This window comes from Podarcis vaucheri (genome assembly GCF_965113315.1).
Source record: "Podarcis vaucheri genome assembly, chromosome: 7".
Taxonomy (NCBI): Eukaryota; Metazoa; Chordata; class Lepidosauria; order Squamata; family Lacertidae; genus Podarcis; species Podarcis vaucheri.
The window spans coordinates 34,545,697-34,571,566 of NC_138765.1; the positions used below are offsets into that span (position 1 = coordinate 34,545,697).

General features: G+C 46.4%; 1 protein-coding gene across 1 annotated transcript; it reads left to right on the top strand.

The window, feature by feature from the left end:
• Positions 1-942: 942 nt before the first annotated feature.
• TINAGL1 (tubulointerstitial nephritis antigen like 1) lies at positions 943-21,975 on the top strand. The gene is made up of 12 exons (XM_082232757.1): positions 943-964; positions 2,209-2,544; positions 6,045-6,108; positions 8,449-8,541; positions 10,343-10,457; positions 12,141-12,264; positions 12,992-13,142; positions 14,301-14,490; positions 14,951-14,996; positions 16,716-16,839; positions 20,162-20,207; positions 21,250-21,975. The coding sequence occupies exons 1-12, from the start codon at positions 958-960 to the stop codon at positions 21,391-21,393; spliced, it is 1,440 nt and encodes a 479-aa protein (XP_082088883.1). The 5' UTR covers positions 943-957; the 3' UTR covers positions 21,394-21,975.
• The last annotated feature ends 3,895 nt before the right edge of the window (positions 21,976-25,870 follow it).

The following is a 25,870-nucleotide window of genomic DNA, read 5'->3' on the forward strand; positions in this document are numbered from 1 at the left end:
TCTGAGCAGGGGGGAGTGTTCCGATTGCCAGGGAAGGCCCCCAGTCCCGAGTGTTTGTGTGGAATTCCTTATCAGCAATGTGTTTAAATAAAGGTGCACCAGGAAAGGTTATATTTAATAACTGTCTGTGAAATTTAGAACATGCTGCTAATGTTTGTGTTTGGGGTGGGGAACTAGGGTGTGGGTGCCACTCATCCCCTGCCGCTAGGAGGGATGTGGAATTGACTGGAACTGTTGCAGATTGTGTTATGTGTACTGTGTAAACTGTGCTCTTGTAAAGTGGGCACAAAGTTCTCCTGTTTTGCAGTTATGTCTTTTGGAGATCTTTTCCCATCACTACTAAAACAAAACCAAAAACCAAACCAAAACAAAAAACAAACAAAAACCCCTCAATTAAAAAAAAAAATCCTCTTCCATTTGAAATGCCGCCGGCTCTGGGCTGGAAAACCTCCACAGTTGTACAGTCACATAACAAACACCACAGTTCAAAGGGAGATAAGCCGCACACCAACAGGCACAAGCCCAGATTCCCTGCCTTGCACGAGGTGAGAGCCGTTCTTGAACGCTCCACCTCCTCAGATTGATGAGCCGCCCTGTGTGTTTCCGTGGACTTTGCCGACTGAGGTCAGAAGGCGACAGTTAATCAAAATGACGCCCCACTACTTCCTAGCATCTGGAAGAGCAAGGCAGAGGTGTGGGGTGGGGGGAGAGGCCCAGATTCCTTCCTTGCCTTCTGACCTTGAGCCGCCCTCCTCTTGAGATGGCTGCTGCTGAGAGTAGAAAACTTATTGCATTGCTGAAGTCTGAGATCATAGAAGGTGCCTTCTTAATCCCAGGTGGCCATGAGATGGGAGGACACAGGGGAGATGCCAGAGAAGGAATAAGAACGGGGCAGAGGCTGTCTTCCCCTTCTGGGGCTAGGGGGCACAGCAGACACCAGCACCCAGTCTTTCTAACATGAGAGGTGAGGGGGCTCATCCTTCCTCCAATTTCTTTTTTGAGAAACTTTGAACTTCAACCACAGTTCAGAAACAGTTACTTTGGAGTTCTAGCTTCATATTCCAAATGTATCATTGGCAACAGGTATCTTGAGGGAAAAAAATACCCTTATCAGATTACCCCCAGAAATTCATTAAATCTGAATTAAATTGGAGGTGGGGGTGTGTGTAATTCAGGCTGGCATCATGTTTTGAGGATGGTGTAAAAATGAGGTGTCTCTGTCCTCTAGTACAGTGTTTCCCAACCTTTTTTGGGCAAAGGCACACTTGTTTCATGAAAAAAAGTCTCGAGGCACACCACCATGCCAGATGGGGAAAGGTCACTTTTTACTTATGTAAAAAAAAAAAAAAAATAGTAACAACATAGAAGGTAATGGGTCTAGTAAAAGCCAGCCTGGAAGAACGCCCAGTGCTCTCCCCTCCTCATTTGATCGGCTGCTTTCAGCTGCTCAGTTCACGAGTTCAAGGCTGTACCCTTTTGCTTTCTTTTTCCATCCTGAAGGCAGCGTAAACAGGAAAATGTCCCGAGTTACATTCCTGGCTTGGAAAGCCTGGGCTCAGGGAAAATGGCTGGGACAGATATATCAGAGGATGTCAGATACACGATTACTGTACTCTGGCTGAGCCAGCCCTGTGCTCCTGGATACCTGAAGGTCAAGCTGAACACCATCTTCCAGCGAGGGAAGCCCAGAGCATGCTGGTGAGACCCGTGGGATTTCTTCTCTCGAGCTGCCAGCTGAATAGGAGGATCCTATTGGGGCAAAACATTTGAATGTTGAACACTGCCCGCCCTCCCCTGCAAAATTGCTCCCTGCACATTCCTGCATGTTTCATGGAGGGGATTGACTGTCAGGCCAGGCAGGGTGCAGAGCAACCCAAGGGAGACCATCAATGGGAAGGGCTGCTGGTGCCTGCTGTGAGTGTCTGCCTTCAGGGGCACAATTGTGACTACACTTTGGGGTGCTCTTTGGAGGATTTGGGTCAGAGTTCCAGAAACTCTGTTCTGCTGGAGGGAAGTATTGTCCTTGATGTTATTGCACTGAACAGGTCACTTTAATTTTTTACGTTGTGTTTTTGTTTTGTATTGTAAATCACTTTGAGCATCATTTTACGGGGTGCATAAGTTGGTATGTATCCAACCAAGCTCCACATAGTGTAAAAGGGAGATCGATTCCTCTGTGTGATTCTCCATCTTTTCATTGTTCTCCAGGACCTGCAGATCCCAGAAGATCAAACAGAAGAATGGGGGCCTTCTGGACTCTCTTGGCCATAATGCTGTTGGCAGAAGAGGCCCTTGCTCTCAGGGCATCTCGTACGCGGAGGGAGCTGGCCCCGGGATTGCATGAACGGGGGATCCGGGACGCAGGAGGTTCTTACTGCGAACGCCGTAATGCTTGCTGCCCTGGGAGGGATGATGGCTGCACAGTGCCATACCTGGACACCATCTGCTACTGCGACCTCTTCTGCAACCGCACTGTCTCTGACTGCTGCCCCGATTTCTGGGAGTACTGTTTGGGCATCCAACCTCCATTTGCTGTGCAGAAAGGTAGGTTACTTGCGGGTGGATTGCCTGATCGGTGGGTAGATATATATAACAATGGAGGTGAGTCTGAGGGGAGAGGAGGGGGGTACAGATGTGGGCTGCTTTGCAGACTTGGTTCACACTGCTTGGGGTGCTGATGGTCCAAGTCATCTGGAGGGCACAGGGTTGAGAAAAGTTGTTTAGAAGGTTAGATGTTTTGAGATAGGTGTTTGTTTTTTGGTCAGATAAGGGTCTGTGGGCATAAGTGGCTGTGTGTACTGGACAATTATGAATGGTTGCATTTGTGTGTGTTTTCGTTTTCTCTTCCTCTGTGTTAATACTATAGATTGTAGAAACAGATCAGAAGGAAAGTCGCAGCAGGCAGGCTGTTGGTTCCTAGCACTACCCAAGATTGCTTAAAGAAATAAGCACATGGATAGAATGGTGCCTATTGGAGGTGTGCCAAAGTTTAGGGGCATGGCGATAGACTCTCCTGCCCAGTTCATCACTAAACGCATCCAAACCATGCCCAGTAGTTGTAGATGAGACAGGCTGAGTTCATGCTACTCTTCTGATCCTTCCTCCCCAAACTGGATTTCCTGCAGTCTGAAAAAAAAGCTGCAGAAAACAGAGCACAGGGGAAACATAGGCTGGCAGTGCTTTGATAATGACATCGTGTAGATGCCTTGTAAAAAAAATGATGAAGAAATAACAACAATTCTATGGTAAATGTCTGTTGTGGAAGCCGGCATAGAAAGCCACATTCATCAACCAAATGCCCTCCAGATATTTTGGTCCACAGCTCTCCTCAGGCTCCACCAGCACCACCACATTGGAGAAGATAGCCAGAGAAGAGGCAGTGCATTTTGGAGTGCCCAATGTTGGGGCCAAATCATCATGATCATCATCATGATCATCATCATGATCATCACCCTACCTTTTCCCCAGACTGGGACACAAGGAGGCTTACAGATAAAATAATTAGGATGCTGTTGTTGTAATGTTACACTGGGCACTTGGATTGATCTGAGAAAGACCAACCTTATGATTAAATGTGTGGATATTTATTATTATTGGGATTCTCCCATTCCCCCCACTCCACATGCTGAAGACGTCAGTGTTTGGGTCCTTAAATATGCCCCTACTAGATGTGTCATGCCATTGGCACAATCGCAGTCCCCAGAGTCCCAGTAGGGATACTTCCGCAGCAGCTGCAAAATCCCCTTGACCCCCTTTAAGGAAAATGTGATTTCCCCTTCTATCCTTGCTTAAAAACAATAGGCGCCTTTCTCTTGAGAGTCTCATAGAAGGGCTGGTGGTGGGGAATGCCTTCAGCTTCCCTCAGGGCTCTGGCTTCCCTCTGAAATAAAACGTTTAACCCCATCAAAGCTGAATCCAAAGGGGAAATAGAAATTTTCATTTTGGGCTAAATTTTCTCCCCGCCCCAAGCAGTTAATTTCTAAAAAGAGCAGTGCTAAACCCTAGCTGGGAAACCAATTCCACACTCTCAGGTTTTGGTGTGCATGGACTATTTCACCCTCCCACCCCCAGTGGTGGGAAAAAAAGCACTTTGGGCATACTCAGATAAATTGTCATGTTTATTGCTATTTTTCACATTGGGAGGTACCTTATCCTGAGACGTAGGAGGCAACCTAATGCTGAGCCAGATCATTGGTCCATCTAGCTCAGCCTCATCCTCATTGACTGGCAATGGCTGTCAGGGTTATAGACCAGGGACATCCCCAGCTCTCCCTAAAGTGAATCATAATTATAATAATAAATGATTTGCAAACCAGATGTCCTGCCTTCTGGTCATTGACCCCTCTAGTACAGTACTGCCTACACTGAGAGCTAGCCATTCTCCGGGGCATTGGGGATGCTGCTGAGTTCATGGCAGAGACAACCTTCTCAAAGGAGGCTTCCTGAAGTGCAAGCTGGTCAGGAACACCACCTTCTGTTACTGCCGCAAGATCATGTCTTATCACATTCACATTGTTCCACCTCCACTGTCAGAGGCAGCATGCCTCTGAATACCAGTTTCTGGAAGCTGCAAGTGCAGCAAGGTGCTTCTGTCCTCAGGTCCTGCTTGCAGGCTCCTTGTAGGCATCTGATTGGCAACTGTGAGAAGAGGTCCTTGGCCCGGTCCACCAGGGCTCTTTGTATATTCTTATGTTTCTGTACATTACTGCCAACAGGTAACACATATCTTCTTGAAACTGACTTCTCAGAAGGCAGAGGGATAACTGCACAGGAGTTTCAGGGTTCATGGAGCAGAATTACATGCCTGAAACCTGCCTCTTGCCCCTCCCTACACAACTAAGAAAGTTCTGTACATTCTGGACTTCAATGGGCCACTAGCAGGCTCTTCCTGTCTTCTTAAGAGCTAGGGTTTGCCCCTCCCTTCACATTTTCCAAGCCCGACTTGGAAAATGGCATTTGAAACATGCTCCAGCCTTGAATTAATCAAACTTTGACCCTGAGCTCTCGATCCAAACCCTCAGCGCAGGAGAGCGAACTCAGTGAGATTTTATACAGTTCAACCTTTGCGAGCTTCAACCAGCCTTTTGTACTCTGGAAAGGTTAAAAGGGTAGAATTTATCCCATACTTTCCATGTACATTTATGGAGGAAGAGAAGCTTCTAAACAGTAAGTTATTGTTGCTCCAGAACCAGGGAGTGGTACGTAATTAAGCCAGGCTACATCAGTGTGTTGGTTCCCCCAGCATGCCTTACAATATTTTAGTGAGAAATTACAAGAAATGTGCTACAGGGTTTAGCTCAGATGATAAAGCCCTGAAGGCTTAATGATGTCTTTTGTAATATTTGATGTGCTTACAGTATACAATCAGAGCATGGCAGGGGTTAATAGACGCCCATAAACACCAGCAGCTACACCCAAGCAGTGCTCTCAGCTCTCTTTCTTCTCTATCTGATTTTAGCTGGTTTGAAACTGCGCAACTGGTTCCCAAACCATTTCTCTGCTGCCCCTCCCACTAACTGGAGCAGAGTCTTGCCTTCCCAAACTCTGCTGGGGGTTGTATTCCAAAATCTGGAGAGAGATTCCCAGCAATCAGGAGTCTCTCCCCCACTGCTGGTTCCTATTGATTATGGCTGGTGTTGTGTGTGTGTGTGTGTGTGTGTGTGTGTGTGTGTGTCTGTCTTTCTCTCTCTGTGTGTGTGTGTGTACACATACATACATACTGCTTTTTGGCCCAAATGCCCCCAAAGTGATGGAAAAAATAGAAAAGAAAAATACAATAAAGTATGATAAATTCAAATACAAGTGTACAATAAATATAATGCAATATAAGCATGACATCTGGGCTTTTAGTACAAGCAATCAGCCTAACTAAATATTGATTTCCCAGCATCCACAGCAGTAAACAGTTGTACAGAATACTGCACTGAATCCTGATATTGGGCGGTTGAGCCCCTCTACCAAAATGTAAGCCTTCTTGCTATCTATATGGATCCATAGGCACTCAGTTTCCCATCCCAGTTTTCTCCTTGTTCCCTTTTTTCCAGCCTGCATCCGTAATGGACACAAGTTCCCAACAGGCTCAACCTACAGAGATAACTGCAACTTCTGGTAAGTTGGGCTCTTTGATCACAGAAGCATTTTTTTCCAGTCAAAGTCTCACTGCCAAAGTTTCCCTTCAGGCCGTCAGCATTTGGCAGAAGGAATCTGAGCACATGCTAGAGCTTTCAGTTTGCAGTGCTTAACAGATCCGCAAAACAAAAAAATCTGCTTTAGAAACTTGCATGGACTTTTGCAGTTAGGAAAGTGACAGGGAAATGCGTTGAAATAAGCTGGAAGAATGAAGATGCTTGATTATGCTTTTGTATTTGTTGGAAGCCGCCCAGAGTGGCTGGGGCAACACAGTCAGAAGGGCCTGATGCAAATAAAACAACAACAACTATTATTATTATTATTATTATTATTATTATTATTATTATTATTATTATTTAGTGTAAACACAATGCACACAGAGCATGGTCAAGCTATGTAACTCACTCCCCCAGGAGACAGTGATAGCCACTAACTAGGATGGCTTTAAAAGAGAATTAGACAAATTCATGGAGGAGAAAGCTATTAGTGGCTATTAGCCTCTGTCGCCATGGTTGGAAGCAGTAATGCTTCTGAATACCAGTTCCTGAGAGTCAGAAGTGGGGAGAGTGCTGTTGTGCTTAGGTCCTGTTTCTAGGCTTCCCATGGGCATCTTGTTGGCCGCTCCAAGAATAGGATCCTGAACTAGATGGACCACTGGCCTGATCTAGCAGACTCTTTTTTCCTTTTGTTCTTATGTTCACCATGGCATTGAGAACATGGTGCTGGACTCGATGCGCCTTTGACCAGATCCAGCAACAAAGCTTTCCTTGTGGTCCGAAAGGCAAAGGGAAGATGAGGGTTAAACAGAGAGTCCCGACTGAGCTCCAGTTAACTGCTCAGCAGGATGCAGACTCTAAGGGGAGAGTGTTGCTGCCAGGCAGGTCCGTAAAAGGACAAAACCTTTTCTGCCTTCAGGATGGGGAAGGGGGTGGGGGAAAGGATTGTTGTTGCTTTTTTAAAGTGCCTTTTGGCCGAGAGAAAATGCCAAGCGTTCTATGAAGCATAGCTAATGTTGGAATTGGCTCCTCGTCAGCAAGGCCACCGTGTTTCCTGAAGGCTTCGTGAAAAGGATTAAGGGCACCTTGTGCTAGCAATGTGCTTGCAGAAGGCCTGGCCATAGACCATGTGCAGGGGGAGCGTGGTCTAAGAGCGTGTGTGTGTGCACGTGCGCGCACACACACACACACTCATAGAGGTTTTTGGTGCCTTATATCAAGTCAGACCATTGTGTCCAGCCAACTCAACTGTCTAACAGTGGCTTTCCAGGATTTCAGAGTGGTCTCCCCCAGCTCCACCTGCAGATCCTGGGAATTTAACCTGGGACATTCTGTATGCAAAGCAGATGTCCTGCCACCGAGCTACAGCCCTTCTACTTCCAGCATCCTCAGAATCTCAAGCTTTCTTTAATAAAGGAGCCTGTTCCAATAAGTAAATAAAGCTCTTAGCACTAGTCAGATCTCACTTGGAGCTCTGTGTCTTTTTGTAGATTCTGCACTTTGAATTTGGATGTAGACACACTGGAGCACCTTCAAAGGCAGGAGCAAAGAGGGCCAAGATGATGGGGGGAAATTCTTGTGGGGAAGGCAGAAGGCAAGGCTGTAGTTAAATGGTGGAGCATCTACTTTGCCTGCAAAGTGTCCCAGATTCAATCCCTGGTGTCTCCAGGCAGGGCTAAGAATATCCTTTATCTTAAACCCTGGAGAGTCACTGCCAATCAGTGTAGGCAACACTGAGCTAGATGTTCTGACTTAGTTTAAGGCAGCTTCCTAGGTTCCTATGGAAGTCAGAACTGCCTTGGTTATATCTGTGCTGTGGTCTGCCCTGGCTCATCACCTATCTCCTTTGTACAGTTATAAATTTGATCCTCAGGTGATCTGCACCTGGTTCCACAAGGTGCAGAGTCCTTTGTAACAAACTTGAAGAATTCTGTACTGCTCATTGCTGAGTTGCTCAGTTTAAGCTGCAAGGTGGTCTGCCAGGGAAGACCTTGGTGGGTGCTATGCACCTTCACGCAATGCACTGGCAACCTCTGGTGTAAAGCAGGTTGGCGGCGAGGTTGAAGTTGCCTGGGCACACCAGAGGGAGTGTGTTGGATTGGCTCTGCCAGTGGGCCTGCACAGCCCCTATGGCATCATCATTCTGCCCAAGCTCACTGCATTCAGGTCAGTGTCAGCAAAGCTGGTGTCAGGAGGGTGGCTCCACACCACCTCGCAGGCCACTGCTGGATCTAGACTTCTGGAAGTATCTCCCTTTGGCTACTAGCTTACCACCCTTCCATAGCTTCGTATATCTAACGTTTCCCATGTCTTCTCTTCTCAGCACTTGTGAAGGAAATGGGCGATGGTCCTGTGAAAACCACGCTTGCCTCATCAATGGGGATATGATAGATGCCATCAACAGAGGGAATTATGGGTAAGAAGAAGAACCTCAATTTGACGAATCAAACAGGCTGCTAGGGAGGAGGGGTCCAACAAAAGTTGGTGGTCTCCATTCCAAGGGGAATGTAGCAATGGTGAGGAGTGGAGCCACATATCCACCATTTTGCGGCTTCTTGTCAAAGCTGTGGGCAGGAAGGAATAAGCCTAAAGAAAAAGCTGCCATTGCTCCAGCATTGACCTCGTTGTTATAAAAGGATAGGTTGGCTGGATCTGGAGATGTTGTAGCACTAGCTGAGGACCTGGAACAAGTTCCTGATACTGCACCTGAGGCGAGTGGCCCAGGGGTCTGTGGAACCCAAGCTAGGACCCTCGTGGATATTGTCCCCCAAGCTCACCTGAAGAGTCAACACAATCCTGATTTAAGGCAGATCCTGATTTAAGGCAGCTAGTAGACTTGAACCTCTTGAAAAATGGTACCTCTAGAAAAATTGTGATTCATTGGTTTCATGCTTCAGTTTTCTTTTGAAGTTCCTTTGTTCAAGAACAAGATTCATGGCAAGTACAGTGAAATGCTCCCCCACAGTTGTTGGGGTGTTGTTTTTTTAAAAAAAATGCTATTTCAAGTGTCAAGTTTATGTCCGTTTATGCTTTCTGCACAGAGGTCGTTCTGTTGGTCTTATGTAGGATGCAGAAAGGCATCACTGGCAAACAAGAGACTGTCATTGTGTAAGATGAGCTGGTCAGTGCTCCCTTGACATTCTGGCTGCCATTATTAGGATCTGTAGTAGTATTGCCTGAGGAGCTGTAGAGACAGGATTGGAACCTGTGTCTGTTGCAAGATCTGATCCCTGTGTTTATGTCTGTGGCCTATTATTCTTGGTGAGGAGCTGGGCTAGCTTGAGGATGTGCCTCTAAGTAAGACCTACCACCCAAGGCCAGTGAGAGGGAGGTACCCTTGTCCAGGATGGGCTGTAGCTCCTTGGAGTGGATTTAGCTGGGAACTACAAGTAACAACAAGCTGTGTTATCTAGGCCTGTGGTATAATAAGTCCTTTCTGGATACCTGTCTGGCTTTGCTGATCTGCATTTTCACTTTGTGTGGTGTGTGTGTGTACTGTATTGATTTATTTAGCAACATTTATATACAGCTTGATTGCAGTAAAATCTCTAAGTGTTTGTAGTCTAATAAGGAATTCCAGTTGTGAGTCTCTATCCAATGGGTTAAAACAGATGTGGTTGTATCACAGAGCTTGATGGCAGACAGTGGTTTTTGTGGTCTGTTCTGGGTAGAAGCTGGAAACTTATAAGATACATGTGGTGGTCAGTATACCGTATATCTGACATAAAGTGGTGCTTATATGCCCATTATGTAATGACACAGTAGTGATTCGAAAGCTGCATACCTCAGTATTCAGCTGAGCATACCAATGCCTCCATTTTGTTTCTCAGTGGTCCTGTTTGACTCCAGTTCTGTTGGCACAGGGACGCCATGTACAGAATTAGAACTGATTATTATTGCTTTATATTACATTCCAGTTCTTCAAAACATCACAGCAATCAATTAGTTTCTTTGCGAATTGGGGGGTTCTCACCCTTCCTGGGCAGACTGAGCAGGCAGAGTCTCCCTTTAAATTGCATGCCAGTTCTGAGTCAAGGAAGAATGCCAAGAGAAAAGGAAGCTGGCTTGTCATATATCCAAGAACTATGAACTGGTGGTGTTTTCTTACCAAGGTAGCTGCTTAGTTCCGAATGCTGGCACCCCCTCTAATGGATCTCTCAGGGTCTCCCTGAGCAAAGGTTCATCTTCTCAATGGAGTCTCTTCCATCTTTCTTTAGCTGGAGAGCCTCCAACTACAGCCAGTTCTGGGGCATGACGCTAGAGGAGGGCATCCAGTATCGCCTTGGCACCATCAAACCCCCCACTGCTGTCATGAACATGAATGAACTCCATGTAAGTCTCGCTTGGTGGATGATCCAGAAAGGCTCGTTCTGCGCTTCTTCAGTCCAAAGCCTGGGAGTTTTCTTCCTCTGCACTTCTGAGCACAGGACAGTGTAAAATTAAATACAAAAGAACATGTCCATAATTTCCCCAGTTGTGTCAGAAGGGACAAGGGACTGATTTCAGGCACGTAGCTCTTAGAGCTCTGAAACTCACACCCAGTTACCCCTCTGACTTCTGAGAGGTCAGTTTCAAGCCTGTTTTTGTTACCTGTTGACAGTAATTAAAAAAAAGGGGGGTAGAAAACACGGAGTGTCTACTGGATCAGGCCAAAAGCCCATCTAGTCAGGCATCCAGTCCTTACAGTGGCAGTAATGAGGATGGCCTGGAACGCTGAGCTCTAAATCAGGAAGGCTTACAATCAGTGCTATTTTCCTAGGGCAAGAGGTGCCGGAACTCACCATGAACGCCTCCCTTGTTCACTTATAAGGTCAATGGTGCCCACCTGAGAGGTGCCAGAACTGAGTTCTGGTGAGTTCCAGCTGGAAAAAGGCCCTGCTTACAATCTACAACAATATAAGAGGGAGGTCACTTACACTTTTTTGTGGGGAAAAGAGGGAAGATATGTGACTTTGTTAAGAGAAGGGTTTGATTTGATTTATTGTATTTCTATGTCGCTTTTCATTCAAACGAATCCCAAACCAGTTTACAAACAACAAATAACACTGACACAATAGAACATAATAGAACATTACAAATTCACCATCAATCATACAATCTACAAAACAATCCTGAGACTTCAGGGGCCCTGGAGATGTTTGCAAACAAACTCAGCTGCTTCAGCAATTTCAGTCCTCGGGATGAGGGTGGTTTCAGGGGGAGGGGACACATGTCCTTTCTTTTTCTGGCTGTGTTGTTCTTTCCCACTCCTGGGAAGGCCACTGCAGCCCCTCAGGACATCAGCAGAGGCTGCTGATTCAGCAGTGCATTATCCCTGACGTAATCTGCTCCCCTAAAGCAAACACCAGACCAAAGGAAGCCGGCTGAAATGTCAGAGGAATCAAGCCAGGGTGGCCCCCGGATCTCTGCTCTCTTTTTAGAACAGGGAAAGGGAAGAGGCCAGGCTGGACTGAAGGCCCCACTTTTTCCAGCAAGGGAAGCGACAAGTCCTTGTATGTTGGGCTACCAGCACAAGCTGTCCATCAACAGAACAGGACATGATCCCAATCCTGAGCAATTTTTGCTCTTGCTCTTGTTGCTTTGAGACTGAGCAACGTGGGAACTCTCAAGGTTATGTAAACTGGGAGAGGAAGTAGCAGGAAAGGGCAGGAAGTTTTACACAGCTTGTATTCTGGTTTCTTGACTCTCAGGGCTTGTTCGCTTAGTCTGCCTGTCCTAGAAAGCATGGGGTTCAAGAGCTTTTCTGCTTGCCCCATGCTGTCTAGGCACGGGTCTGGGCGGCTTTGCCTTTGCCCTGCTACTTTCCCCTGGAAAACCTGCTCTTTAGCACTAAATTGGAGCAGAAGAACCAACAATTTTGCCTCAGTGAGTATCTTGAAGCAGCAACCGAGGTGAGCCTGTTGCAAGATATGAATATCCCTGGCCTGATTCCTGTTGCTGTTTCCACTGTGAATCCTGGGTACATTTCCCTGCTCTCTAGTGACTTCCTTCTCCTTCTTTCCCCTCTTTCTGTAGATGAATATGGATGCCAATGAGGTGCTGCCTTCCCATTTCAACGCTGCTGAGAAGTGGGCAGGAATGATCCATGAGCCGCTGGACCAGGGCAACTGTGCTGGATCCTGGGCCTTTTCTACTGCAGGTACCTCACCTCACAGGTGGAAAGAATGTGCCAAAACAATGATGGAGCAGGGAGAGGACGTGTCTTCTGCTACCTTCCTGATGCTCTACTTCGGGGTGGGATAGGCTAGGCTAACCTGCCCCCATACAGATGTTTTCTGTACCTGGCAATCTACTGCCAGTTCTTCTAGGTGCTCTGGGAATGGGCCTCATCCATTGACTCACACATCTTCAGAGGCCTGTAAATCTTAATCACAGTACTGGCTCCTTTCCAACATCCCTGGCATGTCCGTGTCCCTGATTATTATCGCAGTGCTTGTCCCACCCTCCTGCTGTGACACTCTGTTGCCTCTTCCTCCCATTGTACATGTGCTAAGGGACTCTGGGAACAGTAGTTCTTGAGAGGGCATCACTCATAGGGAGGCACACTTCTTTCAAGCAACGCCCTAGACTTCCCTGTACAAGCTGTTTCTCACACATAGAGGGGCCAGCCATACCTCATCTTAATGCAGATTGTGAACCTCTGGTGCCTCCCCCTCATCCATCCGGCATTCTCTTCCTACTACTCCTGCCCCTCACTTTCTCCTCCCTAAATCTGGAGATTCCTTATGCTTTGAAAATCCAAACAGGAGAGCTGCATCAACTGCATGCTACTGTAGCACAATGCTAATGCTCCTGTGATTCAAGAAACTGGCTTCATCCTCATTACTAGCTCTCCAGACTTCTAACCACATGTGTCTTCTCACCAGCGGTGGCCTCGGACAGGATCTCCATCCACTCCATGGGACACATGACTCCCGCCTTATCGCCCCAGAACCTCCTCTCCTGCAACACTCGCAACCAGCAAGGCTGTAGTGGGGGCCGAATTGATGGGGCCTGGTGGTTCCTGCGCAGGAGAGGGTGAGTTTGTGCAAAAAAGTCCACTTTGTCACATTCAGAAATGGAACTGGTGTAGCAATGCAAGTTGATGAAGTTGCCAACCTGCACTGGACAGAAAAGGTCTCTGTGCGAATGTGGCATGGCCTAGTGTAGCACTGGAGGCTTTCCAGAACCCTTTTGGATCTCCCAGATTCTGCCAGGCCCCCAGTTTTGCCTCAACCGTGAGTCCATGAAGGCAGAATGAACAAAGGGATCATATGCTGAATTTGACTTAAACTCAAATGTTCAGGCATTGTCATTTTACAGCAGGCTGTTGAATTAGAGAACTGTGATGTTCAGACTTTCCACCTCTACATATATCTACCATGGAAGGCCAGTGCATTGCAGAAGATTCTGGGGAGTTTTCATCTGCTGCACAATGATTCTGCATGGGGTGTTTCACCACTAGCGTGTATGGAATTGGAATCCCCCCTCCCAAAAAAATTGCACACAAGAGCAGTCATGGGGAAGAAACAAAGTTCAACGGTAGAACAGTTCCTTGGCATATTACTATCTAATGAGCTAGATGGACCTGTGGCCTGACTCTGAATAAGGCAACTTCCTATGTACATATTGTCTTTTGCAGAAGATCAGCCTCCATTACTCTCCTTGTCATGTGTCTTGAAAACTGCTAGGCAATACTGGTCTGGCATTGTTATAGGGCTGGAGGGCTGGGGCTATTAGCCTTTGATGACTGGAAAGGCTAGAAGGCTGGGGAAAGTATCAACACAACTAGCAGGGGATGGGATGAGGCAGGTGGGTTGGCATTGCTTGTATCTTTAAAAAATCTATAAATAATTGCAGCTTTGTGGGGGGGGGGAAGCAAGGGGTGGAAGATCAGGACCATGACACATGAGGAAGGTGTTTTTAAACTGTTCCCCCCATACTGTGTTCCTGATTGCGGGGGGGGGGGGGTGAATCCCTTCCTCCTTCCATTTCTATAGGAGGGAAAGGTTAAATAATCACCTCCCTGTTCATGCTGTCCCCATCCCGGGTTAGAGGGGTTTTGTTTTTTTTAAGGTACAGACCATGTTCTTAACATCACCCTTGGGAGTGAGCAAGTCTCCACATAAGCCGTTCAGTTACCTACAAAATCTCATACTTTTCTCCTTTCCCTCCCCGCCACATTCGGTCTTCCAGAGTGGTGACGGACGAATGCTACCCTTTCACCAGCCAGGAAAAAGACAGCACCCCGCCTGCAACCCCTTGCATGATGCATAGCCGCTCCACAGGCCGGGGCAAGAGACAAGCCACAGCACGCTGCCCCAACCCATGGACGGACTCCAATGAGATCTTCCAGTCCACCCCTGCGTATCGCCTCTCCTCCAACGTGAGTACTGTAGAGCATGGGCTGAGCACAGCTGATCGTTCTGGGCAGGGTTTTCAAGCTAGAGCTGTGTGCAAATAGCCACTTTAAATCCTCTGTCCTATTGGTGGGCACATCTATATTTGTGGTGGGGGCGGGCAGGGTCCCAGTACTTTATTTGTGGTGGGGATCACCCTTAAAAGTTGCAGTAGCAGATTTTCTTTCTTTTGTCACAAAGCAGTATTTTCCTGCTGCAAGATGAAGCTTCAGCATCAACTATGCTGGCAGCCTGACCACCTTTTGCATCTTCCACCAAGTCCTAGCCTATGCATCCTTCTGGGGTGTTGTTCAGCGGGATCTGCCATCAAAAATGGTGGAGAATATTGGGAGGAAATTTTACAAAGTATCCTTCTTTCTATGGGGTTTTTAAAGCTGTTTATAATATGTTTGTAAAACGCCTTGCTACTCTTCCGTCTGCTTGCAGGAGAAAGAGATCATGAAGGAATTGATGGAAAATGGACCAGTGCAAGGTGAGCTATGGGTCTCCCCCAGGGGAAAAAAACTGAGAGATTTGTAGCTACAGAGCTTTTCCACAAAGCACTTTGAGGAAGAGCAGTCTACCTGAGCATTTAGAACCTTAGAGGTCCATGACCATTCTTAATTTGCTCCAGTGCTATGTCCTAGTCAGGAAAAGGGCCAGCTTGGTGTATAAATGATTATTTACAGCACTGTGGTGCCCAGTATGGAAGACACAATGATGAGAACAGGAAGCCAGCTCCCAAAAATGCTGTCTTTTCATATTTTGTACAAAAAAAATGCCTCTGTCACAGCAACCTGCACTGCTCCTGTAACCCTCAGAGATAAAAACCCAGTAGAAGTCGGTTTGTGATCTTTAGGATAGGCACAATCAAGACAGACCCTCTGTTAGGAAATTATCAATGATTAAGCTCAAAGGAGTTGGACTCTGGCTTTCAATGGTTCACAGATCTCTATGACTGAGATTTCTGAGACAGTGATGTAAGACAGAAGAAAACCCACATGCATTAATAGGGAATTGTGTGTCCCTCCGCCACCAGTGTATTCATCACATGTAGGAAGAGACTCTATGATCAGAGGTCCAGTCATGACCCACCCCCCCAGCATTGGAGAAGCTCCATTCACATACATAGTTGGAGGGGGGCATTCTTGGGTGCATCAGCAAGGAAGGGGGCAGCCTGTGTAATTGTTTCACATGTTCTTTGAACACATGGAAAGTGTTTGCTCCAATTTCACCAGCACCAGCAATCTTGGAAGGGTTGTGCTGATAAACATATAACACTACATACAAACAGTTTTGCCATTGGGTGGGTGGGGGTGGAGGGGTTAATCTGAGTCTGAAGCTAGATATTATGAAAGCCACGTCTTCTAATGCAGAGCACACTGGACGTTCAGCACCGCAAAGCTGTTCAAAAGTTTGACAGGTGGAAAGAAAGAAAAATAGATTAATTCCAGTGGTCTAAATCTCAAAAGTATAGTAGTAGTAGTAGGATGATGATGATGATAGATGAACATAGTTTGTAGCCAGTGCTAGTCCTACTCAGAGTAGATCCATAAAAGTGAATGAGCAAGACTAAGCTAGGCCTATTAATCACAATGGAGCAGCTCTGAGTAAAACGTAGTTAGATATAACCCTGCATTAGGGTCAGTTGATCTTAATTTGCTCCCTCCTATTCAAGTACAGCATTCTGTTCACAATGCCACACTGACTTTCAAAGGTGGAAGCACACAACCCACAGACTACTAGCAATGGGTATCACCACCAGCAGCCCAAGTTTTACCTCCTGCCTTCCAAGCCCTGCAAGCCCAATCACAATCCTTCCTGGCCCCCATGATCAGCTCCATCATCCATAGTGCAGAAATGCACACCTGCTTCTTGACGGAAATTCAGCCGGTATGCCTATCGTAGAAATCTAAATGGCGTGTTCACACAGCAAACCTGCTTAACAATTCCATCTTCTGAAGAAATTCTGGCTTTGTGAGTGTAAGAACCCCTAACAGGATTCTCAGCCAGATTGCAATTACTAGGATCCTTTGGGGTGCACATATGCAAGTGTGAATGTGCAAGCCAAGAGAGTTATAAAACTGATACACGTTTGTAGTGCAGACAGGCCTCCATAGGGTTGGTGGTGAAGTCGACGTCAGAGGTGGAGGGTCTGTGCCTGTCGTCTTTTTCCTGTTGCTTACTTCATCTCCTTTCTCTTCTTGTACAGCCATCATGGAGGTGCATGAAGACTTCTTCATGTATAGAAGTGGCATTTATCGGCACACATCTGTAGCAGCTGGGAAGCCAGAACAGTACCGACGGCACGGCACCCATTCCGTCAAAGTCATTGGGTGAGGGATATTGCTTGAGGGGGCAATGTTGGTGGAGAGGTGTTCAGGGGCTGCCTTTCTACTGATCACAGGAATATCCAATCGCATGGTATTCTCACATGTTATGTCCTACTGGATCATGCCAATAGCTGGTTCAGTCGAGCATTCTGTTTCCCACAGTGGACAGCAGCTTCTGAGAGCCTCAGAGCAGGGCATGAAAGCAATTGACTGTTGAACCACTCTGAGAATGGTAGCTTTGTGGGGGCAATAGGGGCCTCCTAATAACTGTGGTTAAACCACAGAGCCTAGGGCTTGCTGGACAGAAGGTCGGCGGTTTGAATCCCCACGACGGGGTCAGCCCCCTTTGCTCGGTCCCTGCTCCTGCCAACCTAGCAGTTCAAAAGCATGTCAAAGTGCAAGTAGATAAATAGGTACCACTCCAGCGGGAAGGTAAACGGTGTTTCCGTGCGCTGCTCTGGTTCGCCAGAAGTGGCTTAGTCATGCTGGCCACATGACTGTACGCCAGCTCCCCTGGCCAGTAAAGTGAGATGAGCGCCGCAACCCCAGAGTTGTCCATGACTGGACCTAATGGTCAGGGGTCCCTTTACCTTTAACAACCTCAGCACCCATAACAAACTGCAGCTCCCAGAATCCTTTGGGGTGGAGGCATGACTGGTTAAAATGCTATCATGGTGCTATAAATGTATGGCATGAACGTGGCCTGTGGATGTTTTGGTGGAGAGGTGTGTGAGCTTGGCCCTGGCCCCAGAATTTGGGAGAAGGCACCAGTTGCAGGAAAAAGGAATAAAGGAGTCCTTTGGGTAAAGAAAAATGTTTGTTTTTGTTTTTTAAAGGTGCTCCTGAAGGCCTCTTCTCTTTTCCCAGGGTTGGCTTGGGGGGGGGGGGAGAGTTGCAGAGGACATCCTCCACAGACTGTTTTAACCTAGAAGAGGGGGCAGAATTTCCTCATATTACTCCTTCCTCTTTGTGGCTCTTCTTGGACCCCTGATGACTGCCTGGCCTTGTGACTCTTTGGAGCTTACTCTGCCTGCCTCTGTCTGTCTCTCTCTCTGTGTGTGTGTTTGATAGTGGGCATCATAGGGAGTTCAACATGTTTCCTCTCTGCAGTGCCTCGTGGCTTCCTCTCCACTTTCCCTCATTTGGTGGGCACTGACTGGACAGCGGAGTTTGATCCATGCCAGCTCACTGCTGCTCAAGGAATGAGGAAGGAAAACTAACAAGAGAGGCCCCGCAGGGGGAGAGTAGAGGCTCTTGAGAACAAGTCACTGCCAGATAAGGCCACTCTTTGGGGGGAAAGTGAGAACTTTTCTCTCTGACGTCAAACAGCCACCAGCCGGGTGAAAGAGTCATTCTTTGGGTGAGCTGAGCACAGCTGGAGCAGATTCCCCTCTGAGATCTCTTTCACCAGGACTGAAACGGCTTCAGAGACTTATTCCACAGCATGCAAAAGACTCTCCAACGTTTCACAGATGAAATGGGGAAACTGCTGTGCGTGTTTTTAGTCTGTTATGGCTAAAACAACTAATGCATCATCTGAAGTATACATTTTAAGCAGTTTTATATCACTTTAAACAGTCATGGCTTTGCACCCTCCAAGGGATTCTGGGAACTGTAGTTTGTGAAGGGTGCTGAGGGCTGTGCCTTAGACTGAGAGCCCTGAAGGGAAGGGAATAGATTGTCTTCTCACTTCTAAGCTGCTGTGGATGAAATGCTAATAATAATAATGCTACTTATAATACTGTGTGAGGGACGAGGAATTCTCACTGGATTGGAACAAGCTGGGAATACAGCAGAAACCTAAACAAAACATTGGCACCAGGCGATGCTTTGAGTCTTTTTAACTTGAGTCACAGACTGCAAGTACACAGAATGTTGCCACAGTTACCCATTCCAACACTGAGATCAAAACACTCAGAGATGGGCAAAGGCCTCTGCTTAGGGCAAAGGAAAACACTGAACTATGGGGGCAAGCTAAGGAGAAACAAGAGGAGGGCTCCCAGCCAGCTAGATCACGCTGTCTTTTCCACTTGGGCTTATCTTCTCAAGCTGTTTGCAGAAGGAAATGACAGACCAGATTCTGAGCTAATCAGTAAGGAATGAAATGGGAAACCCCTTCCAGTCGGACACCAAGCCTGCTTTGCTAACACCTGACCAAGAACTTTGGGCATCTCTCCCGGACAGGCAGTATGAAGTACTGCCACTAACTTTGATGGCTTTATTAGGGGACTAGACAGATTCATGTACCAGCAGCTACTAGACATTATATTTATCTGTAACCTCCAGATTCTGGGCAGTAACGAATGGTAGAGCATCTGCTTTGCATGCAGAAGGTCCCAAGTTCAATCCCTAGAAGCATCTCCAGGTAGGACGAGGAATGCTCCCTACCTGAAACCTTGGAGAGCTGCTGCCAGTCAGTGCAGAGAACACTAAGCCAGATGGGCCATGGTTTGACTTGGTATAGGACAGCTTCCAAGGAAGGCTTTCCCCTCCATGTGCTACTTGTGGGATTCCTAGAGGCATCTGGTTGCCCCATCGTGGAAAACAGGATGCTGGAGTCCAGAGGGTCTCTTGTTATGATCTTCTCAAATCGGAAGGATGAATGTAATGGGGTTGGATAAAACCTAGTAATCAAAGCAACAACAATGCTTCATTTTTTGTGAAATGCATTCCACTGTGCAGGTCTGTCATAAAACAGCATCCTGACATGTTAAAGAAGGGATGAGAATAATAATAATAATAATAATAATAATAATAATAATAATAATAATAATAATAATTTATTATTTATACCCCACCCATTTGGCTGGGTTTCCCCAGCCACTCTGGGCAGCTCCCAACAGAATATTAAAAACATGATAAAACACCAAACATTAAAAACTTCCCTAAACAGGGCTGCCTAGTGGCCCAAACACTGGATGTTGCCTCTGAAGCATATGTTTTTTTCCAGGTCCTTTTGGCCTTATCATATTTTAGTTAAAGTGTGGCAAAATATTTATCACTCACAGTTTCATTTGTAAGTATGGACCGAAGAATCAGTCAAATTTCATTTTGGTTTCTTATCTTTCCAGTCTTAAAAATGTTTGCCACGTTTCCACGTAATATTATTATTACTGTATTAAGATCTGCATGAAAATTCATCAGCGTTTTGGTCCGATTACTCCAAGTATACACTTTTTTTTGCAAGCAGTTTCCCTAATATTTGTTAATTGTCCTTCATCAGAAGATGCCTGGGTGGTGTGCAAATGTGTGGCTGAAATCTTTTGCATAGCACATGTTAAGGAGGACCACTCAACAAAGCTGTCTCTTTCATTCTGTGTCACAGGTGGGGAGAGGAACAGCTGCCTGATGGGTCAAATCAGAAATACTGGGTGAGTGCTGCCGTTTCTTAACCAGGAATTGCCACAAATTTAGGTATTGTTCATTTGATGTATTTCATTTAAGGTCTTCCATCATAGAGCTCAAGGTAGCATAGATGGGTGCCCAGTCAGGACATTTCCAGGCTGTCACTGTTTTCAGGTGGAATTCAGTCAAATCCTGGCAAATTCAGCCTGTGCACTCAAAGCTGATTTGGAACTCTTGCGAAATAAACCTGCTTCCCTAAGAAATCAGACTTGCAATAAGGAAAAATATGGTGAAATGGAAGTGTGTGATAAAACTCCCTCGACACATCATCATCTGATCTCCCCAAAAACAAATCAGGGAGCAACTCAGTGTGGGGGTGACGATCGAGACACTGACCCAGACCCAAATTTGTTTTAACTTGAGCAAGTGGCTGCAACATATACCTTCAAAGCACACTATGGGACCTTTTAATAATTATTCGTTATCCTAGACATCTATTTCTCTGGATCTCTCCTGCCCCGCTGTCTACAAGTAAGCGCTGCTGTAAATGAGGCTTGAATACAGTGCCAGTCAGCTGATTGGAAACTCTGGAATGTAGCCGGTCCCAGCGGGGCTTGAAGTCACCACCAACCAGCTGGTAGCGAGTGGCATCAAGCCATGCTGCAAAGGAAAAAGGGTTCCCTGAGGTGGGTGCCCCCTCCACCTGTCACTGACCCACTGGGCTCAGGATCTGGCCTGTTGAGATGAAAATGTTCCCCATCCTCGTTTTAATGTGAGACTTGGTGTAGCAAAGCCACTATGAGATAGTGTTACAAAGCAGGAATCCCCAGTTTAAAACTCGCCTCTGCCATGAACTCACTTGACAGCCTTACGTGAGCTTCTCTTTTTCTCTTTGCAAGATAATGGGGATAATACTGACAATACCTGCCTTGCATGCTTGCTGTAAGGATGGCAACAAGATTGCTATGTATGAATGCTACGGCGCAGTATAAATGTGAAAAGCTGTTTTGTCAGAAACCATTAATGGCTCATGTTATCTTCTGGGCAATTTTGTGTCTCTGGCTTCAGATTGCTGCCAACTCGTGGGGCAAGGACTGGGGAGAGAACGGCTACTTCCGCATTGCCCGTGGGGAAAATGAGTGTGAGATCGAAACCTTTGTGGTAGGCGTCTGGGGCCGAGTCGGGATGGAAGACATGCACCACAAGAAGTGAGGAACTTGGGAGGCCGACCTTGCATCGGCAGGTCACCAGGGAGAACTTTGTTGCCCACACCTTTTTTCTTCTCCCCAAAAAAAGAAAACAAAATCAAATCCGAGATCTGGATCAGCCAAAGAACACCACACAGCTCCTTTTCACCACTGTGTCTGTCTCTGAAGAGAACAATGCTTGACCACATTCTGGGGTCTGCACAAGACTGTGTTAGGCCTAGGACTGTTCTTGAAGCCCTGGGCATGTCTAAAAGGCTTTGTATGGCCTTCTTGGAAACTTTGGAAGCTCCTTGAGAACTCAAGAAACAACTGGAGAAGGGGAAGTTTTGTCAGAAGGGACCAAGGAAAGTTATTCTGTCTGACACCCCCTTGCTCCTCTGCATCTTTGTTAGCCTACACTCAAAACCCAAAGTTTGCCACAGAGACATCAGAAGCAAATAAGGAACACCCTGTCAATTTTGCCTGAAGAGTGGCTAATGCCATACAGTGAACTGTATGGGAGGACAAATCAGCATCTCATTTTCTGTGGGTATCCAGTAATCTCTTGTACACCTCACCAGTGCCTCAAAATGAAGCCATTTCAGAAGTGCTGGTTTCTCTGACCTGATGTTCGACAGGGGTTTGAGTCAGGAACAAGCCTCTTTCGAGGAATTGGCAGCCATTGTAATGCCAACAGTTGTGGGCTTCTCATGTCAAACCATTTCGGGCCTCAGATAACATGGGATCTCCCCTTAGCTGCTCCTTCTCCTCACACATGTACCAACACCAGTCTTATGGAGACCACACAAAAACAATCAGGCCTCACAGCCTAATACACATTGTCTCTCGTAAACACTCCCATAGTTTCGTTCCTAGCCACTCCGTATTCCCATTGCTTTACCTCAGCCTGGCTGACATATAAAAGAAAAGAATGAATCCCAGATCTCAAGTCTGCCAGGTGATGCCCTCACAAACAGAGGAGTCAGTCCAAATCACAGGAAGTGCTGTGATTTTGAGAAGACATTTCTAGAACTGCTCAGTAAGGTCCATCATTCTTGGAGGCCCAATCCTGAAATGGAAATGGCGTCCAGTTACAGAATGAAGAAACAACCCCAAAGACTGGGTTTTTCTAGACAGCTTTGCCCAGGCATGTGGGAAATTCACCTGGGTGGTGGAACGAACTACTGCTAGGGTTCCTCCCTCCCAAAAAAGGTTGTGTATCTTATGATTCCTGTGATCAACCAAACGATTGGAAGACAAGCAATAGTTTTCAAGATAGCTGAGGATGGTATGAAGGAGGCATTGTTGTTTATTGTATTCACACCCTTTGTATTTGTCTGGCAATCTCTGATCAAATGAATTTGGCAGATTTTTGAAACATGGCAGAAACCATCCATTAAGGAGGCTGAAGCAACATGTTATTAAAAAATGTGGGGCTGACACTGAAAATGGCAACCTTTCAGCCAAGTTCTCCATAACTTAGTCCATGTCCTTATGACATCTCTAAGCTGAACACTGCCCAACTGCTGCCAAGGGCAGCCAATGTTCTGTAGCAGGAAAACACACTGTATCATGATGTCAGGAGTTTGCAGAAGAAGTTGTGCATCTTGGAGGAAGGAACTCGGCATGGGGTTCCTGTGTGCTTTACTCTGTGCCAGAGCAGAGTGTTTGTTTGTGCCACAGGGGATGACTCCATTGTACCACCTTCAGTTATCTGAAAAAAGCATTTGCCTGCCTACTGGCAGAGCAAGCCAGAATCAGCCCCCTGTCCTGCTAGAGCCCTGTGCTCTTTCCCTACCACAATGCCATTTCTCCTCTCTTCCAAATTAGAAAATAGGAAATCCTTTTTTTTCCCTCCTCCCAACCTCTTTAAAATCCCGTGCTGTTTTCTCATTTGCCCTCCCGAGATCTCTTGCAAACACAGAGTTTTGCTGACATGAAGAACTCGGTGCACCAGCCCATATATTATCCATATTGAAAGCCTTCATTCTCCCCTGCGCTGGCCTCACTCTGCCCCTATCAGTTATCCCTGTCCCTTTCTTTCATGTTTTAGCGCCTGTCTCTGAGCCTTCTGTACAGGATGTGGGGGTCTTTGGGTGCTTAATCCCACCCTGGCTTAGTAAGACCATTGTTGGGAGTTTGGTGCTGATGAAAGGGGGCTTTAGTCAGGCGTCGTGGCTGGTTCTGTCAGTTTTTGCAAGCTTCACAAGCGTCAGTGTAAACACTGAGCTGCCCCCATTCATGTGAAAGAAGCAGAGAGTGAAAGTGCACATTAAAGTGGAGTGCGTTCACGCCTGACAGAGGCAGCGAGGCTTTAGGGTAAGCGTCTGTGCCAGCACTCCATATGGAGTCCAAATGAAGTTTTAACAAGGGAGAGGCCAGCAAGTACATGTGCCCAGATCAAAGCAGAAAAAGAGACATCCAGGTGATTGTGGATTTTCTAAGCCTGGACCTTGGCTTATACCTCACAGGCCCATAAAGCTGTGGCTGGGACTATACCACTTCAGACTGCAGGTGGTGGTGATGGATGCATGGACTGTTCTATGAAAATTTTAAATAAAAACAAGGAAAGCGAGCATGCTAAGGAGAAAGCAAGGTGCAAACCCACCTCCATGGCATCTGTCCAGGTAGATGGCATTTTTAATTTTGACATGAAAAGTATTCCATCATGTGTGCCTCCACTTGCAGTCTGCAATAACCCAGACACAAGTTGATCACCTCCGGGAGAACTGGGCCACTGCGTGAAAGCAGAACAGAACTGCCTCCATTTACCTGTCCATTTCAAAGTGCTTTGGGAATGGAAATGTGCATTGGGGATACAGTCAAGCTCTGCAGTCCACGCTTCCATCCTAGGTTGACTTGCTGTCCTCTCTAAACTGTTGGCAGCAGCTGCAGCTGTTTTTAGGAGCAGCCTAGATTCTGACATCCATCTGTAACTACTGTGCAATAATCATTGTGGGCAAACCTCTTATGCTGCCCACTTCCTGGCTATTATAGCTCCTTCCCTTCTTCTTTTTCCTTATCAAAGCTTTTAACTGAAAAAGGAAAGATAAGAAAATGTAATGAATTGCCATCAGTACACCTGTGCACCCATTGCCTAAACTTGGTAGCCCTCTTCCAGAGAATGTTCAGACAGGCATACATGTCTCAGTTTATTTCTCTACATTTAGTTGCTGTGTAGTTCATCAGTAGCTGAATGTGTGAAGTAACTGGTGTCCTTGAACTGTGATGAAATCTTTGTGAAGAAGGGATTTTCTCAAGGTTCCTCAAGGCTGTGTGTCTGAAGACCCTACAAGTGGCCAACCAATGCATGGCTGCTGGAGTGTAGTGAGGTTTGAGTGAACATCCCTCCAGTCTGCGAAATTTTATCTGCAATGGCCTGTTTACATAGGGTTGCCATAGCTGCTGAGCTTCCTTTGGAAAATCTCTGATAAAATTGAAGTTTTAGAGCTTTTTTAAAGGAAATTCGACAAACAACAATACTTTCAACATGGGTTGCTATGGGTTCCCAGTTATTTTAACCTCTTTTGGAAATTCCACCGGGACTCCATTTTCAACAGGCGAATCTTGGATATGTCCAGGGAATTCCAGACATATGGCAGCCCTACATTTACACATGCAAGTCATCACTTGCACCCGAGGCCAAGTCATGCAGGAGAATGAGATGAAAGAACCTAGTGGTTATAAGAATAAAATATAATTGATTTAGACTGCGGGTTGGCGATGCCGTTTTGAAATGTTCCCCCCAGGTTTTAAAAATAATTCACTGAGAGTAACAAAAAACTCTACCGTAGCTGATATAAATGTTACGAGTGCCTGGTTTTAAAAGCTCTAACCCCAGCCACGCACTCTGCTGTGCTTGCAATGAGATTTTAATGTATCAGCACATTGAATAATGTGATCTCCCACCTGCCCTTTGATATTATGTACCTTGTTCTCCCACCTCAGGACTCTTGCCACCTCTTCCTGCTACATGTACAGCCTGTGCTTAAAATAATTTCAAAACTTGAGGGATTCAAAATGGTCACAGCTGACTTGGCTGCTAAATTCAGCAAAAGTGAGGCATGGCCTTGCCTTTTCAGGTGGCGCCATTGACCAAAATGTTCCCAGAACCCAGTTATTCCCCATGTTAGGAGACTGGCTATTATATTAGTGCCTGCTCTCCCTGCCCCTTTGAAGCACACAGCATAACATTGACTGGATATAGGTGCATTTGTGCAAATTGTTGTTGTTGTTTAGTCGTTTAGTCGTGTCCCACTCTTTCTGACCCCTTGGACCAGAGCACGCCAGGCACTCCTGTCTTCCACTGCCTCCCACAGTTTGGTCAAACTCATGTTTGTAGCTTCGAGAACACTGTCCAATGATCTCGTCCTCTGTCGTCCCCTACTCTTTGTGCCCTCTATCTTTCCCAACATCAGGGTCTTTTCCAGGGAGTCTTCTCTTCTCATGAGGTGGCCAACGTATTGGAGCCTCAGCTTCAAGATCTGTCCTTCCAGTGAGCA